This window comes from Ruditapes philippinarum, unplaced genomic scaffold, assembly GCF_026571515.1.
Source record: "Ruditapes philippinarum isolate M1 unplaced genomic scaffold, ASM2657151v2 ctg1387_1_1_1_1, whole genome shotgun sequence".
Lineage (NCBI taxonomy): Eukaryota > Metazoa > Mollusca > Bivalvia > Venerida > Veneridae > Ruditapes > Ruditapes philippinarum.
The window spans coordinates 1-7,911 of record NW_026855523.1 but is presented as its reverse complement, the minus strand read 5'-3'; the positions used below and the strand labels follow the sequence as shown (position 1 = coordinate 7,911).

The window sequence follows — 7,911 nt, the reverse complement described above, 5'->3', positions numbered from 1 at the left end:
AGATTTGAGAGAAAGGCGTGACAATGGTTTTCATTTTTAGGTCATTGTGCACATTAAATATGATCATTCTGGAAAAACGGGGCAAGGACATTAAGTTAATGGTCCAGATGTCCATTAATTTTTACACAAATCTCGGAAGAATGTATCCAGCCCTAACACGTCAAAAAATCTTCCTTTAAAAACACTCTCGTGTCCGTTCTTCGAACCCACTAGTACTAAGCAATTTCCCAAGGAAACAGCGGCTTGCCATTGACGGCCGTGTTTGAAGCCACGTTACCAACACTCCTTAGATTACAAGTCCGACACGTTATATGATTATTTCACAAATACTTCTTGAATTATCATGTCATATACCAGTATATATATTGGCAAAAGTGCATTAATTTTGTAAGATGCAATATTGACTTTCAATAAAAAGGTATGGTTAAAACACATTTTATAGACGTTAGATATGGGTAACATGGGTTACGGGTACGGACCATAAAAGGCGGGATCTTTAGGCTTTGGAGGTTTTATTGGTGGTACAGGCGGCTCAAGTGGTAGCATTGGTGGTATATTTGGAAACATTATCCAACGTCATTAATAAGGCAATAGCAACCGGTTTGTTTTAAGGTTGATACATATCTTTTATTTTAATTACTCAACAAAGCGTATATATATTAGTATAAATGTATGTGATTTTCAGTAATACTGAGAATACACATGCACTATGTGTTTAATTTGTTGTTTTATGTTTCGATATTTAAAAAGAAGATAAAAAACCCTCTTTTAAATGAAATTACAATAACGTTCTGTAAATATGCACATCTAAATGTATTTTACAACAAATTACACAAAATGAAACATTAACTATTACAACATCAAATATATAAATAGAAATGAAAAAGTAAGACTCAATAAGGGGTGTCTAAAATGTTCATGTGTATGTTGTTAGGGATGGCATTTCCAAAGACAAAGGTCAACCGCAAGTTTGACATTTAGATATTCAAAGTGTGAGATTTATAAATGCTGTGGACATGATAAATATCCAAGTTGTTGGTATACATAATGAAAATACACATGTAGATATTTAGAAATTAAAACAAGTTACATATGAGTAACATATGAGTCAAAAATATAGAAATACGTTAAATTGTAATATGCTCACAGGTGCATTGAATGTAATATAGAATCTACACCGTAGAATTTATAGATAAATGTATATTCAGAATTATTTACGTTTGCTTTCAATCATAAGTTGTCAATGCAAGTACTATATCTAATTCTTAAAAGTCTTATGTACAATTTAAAAAAAAAAACAGAAATAAAATCGAATGTAATTGAACATGGCTTATTTATGTATTTTACCTTCAATAGGAATAATATACGTACACACATATAAAAACTGTACTTCATGGTTACTTTGAAAGAAATTAAATGTTGCTGTTTTAAACAGTACTTTTTTATTACAGTGATTTCATGAATATTTTACGACAACTTGTGAACTTGTAAATAGTTGTCGTACTTTGCTTCACCCGTTTTGCAGCTAAAGTAGAGCATATCTGTTTCTCCGCACCAACAGACAGCTTTTGGTTTTTTTAAATCTTTCAAGAGGATGCCTCCTTTAGAGCAGTCTCCTGACACTTCTTCTATTGTTTCATTCGCTTTATCACAAACATATAGTGTGTCTTTATCTGACAGTGTAAATCCGAAAGGTTCATTCATACCATAACTACCAACCACTTTACCCTGCCAGTTTAATTTTGTAATTGCTTTCAAATGCCAGTCTGATACCCAAATCAAACCATTGTTAACGGTGACATATAAAGGAAAGCCGAAGATTTTTTCTGTACGGACAGTTCTTATAAAAGTTCCATTGGTATCAAGAATTTCGAGTTTTGCTGGTTTAACATATGACACGAGTAGTCTATCTTGGTAACAACTTATACCATAACAATTTCCATTAACTTTCATAATATGTTTCTTTTTTAGTTTGCCTGAAGATGTTGATATAAACTGAATTGATTCTTCATTTGGAACTGTGACAGCAAGTTCAGTACCGGTTATTGAAGTGATATCTAGTGGGGAGTCATCAACTTGTACTTGATCTACAACAGAATGTCCTCTGATGTCAACTAATTTAACAGCTTTGTTATTATAGTCTGTGATGATAAGAAGATCTGGAGTAAAGTCGATCATGCCAGATATTGAGCACCTTTGTTCATCTTTCAATGTTTTCACATTAATTTCCGTCTGAAATTTTATTTGCCTAACTTCATCTTGATCGGGCGATGAAGTCTTTGCCTTATTCAAATAGTTCTTAGATATCGTGCCAAGTGCTATTTCCTTCTTAACTACCAAGTCTGAAAGCTCATCATTCGCTTGAAACGTATATTCTGCTACTTTGTATGATGTTACTTGTTGAACATTATCCTCATATTCTTCAATCATTTGTTCTGCCAACTTCATTTCCATGAATAATCTGTCTTCTTGTTTGGATGTGTTAAGATGTTTAATAAAATCAGACGCCACCTTCAAAGACGTTTTTGCATCCTCACAGTTTCTCTCCACTTTCTTTAGGTTATTATCAATCTCTTCTTGGAGGATTTTAGCAGAATGTTCCGCTTGTCTTTCAAGCTCATCTAGCCGTTGATTAATTTCATATCTGAACTTTTTGATATCTGCCAAGGCATCTGTCAGAGATTTCTCAGATTTTGCTGTCATCTTCTTTGTATCCTCTGATATCTTCTGATATTGGTCAGATATTTTATCTATAGTTCTTAATATGTTATTATAGACATCGCTGTTTATAAATAGTCCAGAAATGTCAGGTATGTAGTCGACTTTGCATGATATAACTGGATGTTGGAGTGTCACACAAACACTACAGAGCAACTCTTTGTGGTCATGGCAGTAAAACTTGATCATTTCCTTTTGGTGCTTCGAGCAAGCTTTGGTTATGTCATCAGATTTTTTGTGAACGTACAGATGAAGATGACGGTACATGTAGTTTTTTTGGCATGTTGTCTTTGTCTACAAGGGTATGATTTCTAGAAAATTTGTGTTTCTTATGGAGCTTATAGCAAGTCTCGCAAAGGTGTTCTTGCAGTCTGTACAAAAGCCATGAGCTGGAAGCCTTTGTCCTTTCAAAGTCACATGGTTGACAATAAATCTCCAGGTCTTCATCAGAACCAATGACGGAGGACAAATGTGGTTGGGGTGCTTTCTTCCCTTGGACAGCCATGCATAAGCTACAATTTAAACGTGTAAAATGTGCATTATTTGATGGCTAAAACAATAGAAAGTCTCCTAATCCAGGTCTGAAAATTGAAAGTAATATATTTTCATTCATTTATTGTTTTACATGTTGTAACGTTAGTAATATATTGAGAGGGAAAGTTCTTCGTTCGCTTTTAATGAAATTGCTGTTACCAGAAATTTATCTGACTTGGCTGATTTCTTATTAAAATTTTTCAAATATTGTCAAGAGGTGAATTAAATCTATATTCAGCATAGGGATGAAACCATTATATAAATGTCTCCCAAAAGAAACCTAATAATAAATTATGATAAAAATGTTGATACATATTTTATTTAAAAAAAATATTGGCACATGCTTACTTCTAACTACCAAAGCCTTCAAATATTAAGAATATTAAATAATTTTGATGATGTGTTACCAAATAAATTATTTAATTATTGCCTGATGATATATGCAACTTTAAGGTCAAACTTATCAAATTTTGATATGAGACAACTAGTTATTACTAGAATGAATGAGGATTGTATAATCACATTATCAACGACAGTTATTAAGCAATGTATCAAAACCTGCACTTTTAACATAACATTTTTTTAACAAATGCTAGGCAATCGTTTTTATTTACAAGCCCATTATGTCTTAGAAATTATTTTATTTTCATTTCTCAAAAGCTTTTAAATGTTGGTGTACTTTAATAGTATCCAAAAAGTTACAAAGTTACTCATTGGCAAATTATCCCCATTACCTTTTTCATCGGTTGCTTTTTGGCAATACGTTAATTATTGTGAATTATTATTTTGTATGGAAGTCAAAATACTATTTTCCTTACATTTTGCTACTTTTATGACACATTATTTTACTTTTATTTTACATTCTTTAGATGACAAGCATCTTTCATTCTCCTTAAACCATTATTTAACATTATATAACTCATGTTTTCCAGTTCTAAAGAAGTATTTTTTTAATTTGTTTCTGTGGCTTTATGTGGTGCCTTTTAGCCAAAATAACAATCACATGTACTAATTTACATACAAAATGTAAATATTAATACATTAATTACTTTTAAACAATTATTGTAACCATAATATGAAATGCATCATGTGCACGGGAACTGATACTTAGTTGAATTAAAACATGTTAAAGTTTAATTTGTTTTTATTTTAGTAATTTATTGGCCAAGGCCTGGAACACTTTACCTTATCAAAGCATTGGATACATGTATAAATTGTTAACAATTCAATTTGAGAATCTTTACTTTAAATAATTAAGGGTGACACTGTACATATGCATTTGCTAACATTACTAATAGTTTAAAGAGAAACTAATGTGCCAGTCAATCAATAACCGGGTCCCTATATCCTGGAAAAAGCAGGGACTTCTAGTTCATCAAACACTCATCCCAACTTTTATCCCAACTCCAGGATGAGTAGTAAGCTGTACAACACTGTATACAAACTAAGACTTCACATTTAAAATGTACACACACAATTACCTAACAGGAACACAATACTTACACATTGCTCTAAACAATTTAGTATGCCTTAGAGTTTGAAGCGTCACATAGTCACCGTTCACATGAGAGAAAGAAATAAGAATGCGATAATTGTGACAAGAAAAATTTATTACGCTTTTGATGAACTTGTTTTTAAAGGTTTCTGAGGAGATTTTGTTCTCTATTTAAAATGTCCAGGGAGTTTCCATTTTAGATAACATACTATAGTATCTACATTGTTTTCAGCCAGTCAGAAAGCTATATTTCTTTTTTTTCCACTTTAAAATACCTTGAATATCTAGTAACGCAGTGCCGTGCAAATAACGCATTGTGAAAAAGTAATTGTGCAGTTCTGTGTAAATGAACAAATATATTTATTGTACTTCAAATTGGAAGAAGTGAAATAACGCATACGGTTGCTGAGATATACTTTAAACCTCATGAAAAATCTATGACAATGTTTATTTTTCAAGACCATTCGTAAGAATTTCTATCTAACTTTTGAGTTTCGTCGTATCTCGTATATTTTGATATTCGGTGTACCCGACACATTAGCAAAACTACTCGTGTCTTGATATACACAATGTAAATGCAGTCATCTGAAACGGACAAATATTTACTCTGTTTATCTTTTGTAACTTTTAAGTCAAGTTATACATGTATCACACGATTAGCACCTTTTTCGTAAGGAAAGCATATTAAATATATTTTTAACTATCATTCTATTTTCTTTGGTTTCAAAATGAATATAAAAATCGAATACCTTATAAATAAATCAAGAATCTCCAACCGAATGTTAATTGAACTTTGTACTTCCTTGTCCGCGTGACAACCTCGATCCCGATTATACGTCGTATCTTATCGGTCCTTTCCGTAAGAAAATATTGATAATAGCCGAGATGTTCCGATTGATCCTTACGTGTTTATTCCATTTTATCGTGTAAAAGTCACCTTAAACCAATTAAATTTATAGATATGAAAGTTAAAGTCGAACATGAGAACGTTTACAGTATTCAGTTGAATTGGATGTGCAAGGTATTCAATTATTACATCTTCATTTTTTTTTGCAATATAGTGTATTGACATGTAGACCCGGGTAGCGTAGTGGTTAAGCAAAATGGATATTAATATGTAAGGACTCAGTTTAAAAAAATGAAGGCGATAAAAAGTATTCTTGTATTCATCAATTATTGACATCCCTACATGTCAATATTGTTTTAAGCAGAATTATAATGAAAGGAATTAGCAAATTCGAGCAAAAACATTTGGCGATATTTAGGATTTGCTTATAAGTGTCCGTCAATGGGCATTCTAAAATTGACTCTGATTTTCAGACCTATTTTTCAATAATAATTTTAACCATGATAGTGTGAGTCACTGAATTCTACTTGGTTTATGCATTGTGAAAACTGTTAAAGGCCGACTTCATTCTGTTAATAATAATTGTCTTTTAATTAAAACATGCAACGTTGCAACATATAATAAATTTTTAGCCAATTTTTCCTGTCTTTCATGTAGAGGTGCTTTGTGAATTACATTACTAAACCCTTCCACAGAGCTGAAAATTGTAGTTATCGTTTTATCAATACTCACTCCAACAATATGCTTGACTTCACAACTTATTTACAACTAAAAGTGATAGATATTCATTTTATAACCTATTAGTATAATTATATATAAAGTCTTGAAAAATACGAAATTTAGTATTTAATTGAAATAAACGTAAAATAAATAACGTGTATTGATTCAAAATGAAATTTTAATGGAACACAATAAATAAGAGGAATTCAGGTTTCAGACAGTGTTTGTTCATTCTTAAAATTTCATAATCTCTTTCCATAATACTAATAAAAGTGGGTTAAATTTTAATTAAAACTAGGCAAATGTAAAGCGCCAAAGGTGTCTCTACCTTACACCTAGATATCCTTTGAACAATTTATAAATGAGCCGCGCCATGACAAAACCAACATAATGGGTTTGCGACCAGCATGGATCCAGACCAGCCTGCGCATCCGCGCAGTCTGATCAGGATCCATTGTTCGCTTACAAACCCTATAACAAGTAGAGAATCTGATAGCGAACAGCATTGATCCTGATCAGACTGCGCGGATGCGCAGGCTGGTCTGGATCCATGCTGGTCGCAAACCCATTATGTTGGTTTTGTCGTGACGCGGCTCAAATAATAATTTTGCTTCTTTTTCGAATACATTTAAACTTCTAATTGCAATTATCCCATCCTAAGCTAAATCATTTATTTTTTTCATTTTATACATATAAATTCATTGGCTTGATCATGGACAGGTGGTTCAAATTATTCATTATTAACAAACATATCTCTTTAATTTTTGTTAAAAAGCTTATCAGGCCATGATAACGTTATTGCAGTTACAAGATAACTCCCATTGCATATGTTCATATACAAAATATTTTATAATATGCCAATACAAGTATATAAGAACGTCAAAATGACTTTTTTGTTTAAGTGTTTGCCTTTTTTTTCTTACTTTTTCAATTATGTATATCATGTTAAGCAGTTAATTTTAATGTTTTACGTATATACATACTGGATATCTAAGTTACTATTGCTTTTGTTTTGAAATGACGGATAAATATATTTACCAAAATAGAGAAACACGTTTATCTATGTAAAATTATGAAACAGTGTCACGACAAACATGGTCAATTTCATTTATATGAATTATGACACTCACTCACCAAATTTAGCCATATATCGTTTATTAACCATGAGGTCATATATGTAGATGCATTAATCATAAATATTTAATTTTTATTTTAATTATTCCATTTACATACAAGTCTCTCCGCAATTAAAGCATGCAAAACATACAAAATGGTATAAAATGTATATTCACATATGATTTACTTGTTTAATGAATGCAATATGTAAGAAATGTTTACTATCATGTTACCAATATATGTTGAAATGAAAATGGTACGTATATCACTTATGATTTTATGGTGTAAAAATGTAACAATGTGTTAATGTATAATGGAAACAATTCTAAAGACTATATAACAATATTATATCACAAACTGTCATTCCGGTCGATAAGACTTTGGGTGTCATACCCTAAAAGGGTTTCTACGTGATCCCTGGCCTGCTATTATACAAGTAGGTAAACAAATCGCTTAACTATCAAACAAACCAGGACACAAT

The 7,911-nt window shown here is 31.5% G+C and overlaps 1 protein-coding gene across 1 annotated transcript; it reads right to left on the bottom strand.

The window, feature by feature from the left end:
• Window positions 1-631: 631 nt before the first annotated feature.
• On the bottom strand, window positions 632-5,602 carry LOC132743608 (uncharacterized). Its single transcript, XM_060732137.1, has 2 exons — window positions 5,497-5,602; window positions 632-3,230 (listed from the first exon to the last, which is right to left on the bottom strand). Exon 2 carries the CDS (start codon window positions 2,983-2,985, stop codon window positions 1,468-1,470), a length of 1,518 nt encoding a protein of 505 aa, XP_060588120.1. The 5' UTR covers window positions 2,986-3,230; window positions 5,497-5,602; the 3' UTR covers window positions 632-1,467.
• Between the last annotated feature and the right edge of the window lie 2,309 nt (window positions 5,603-7,911).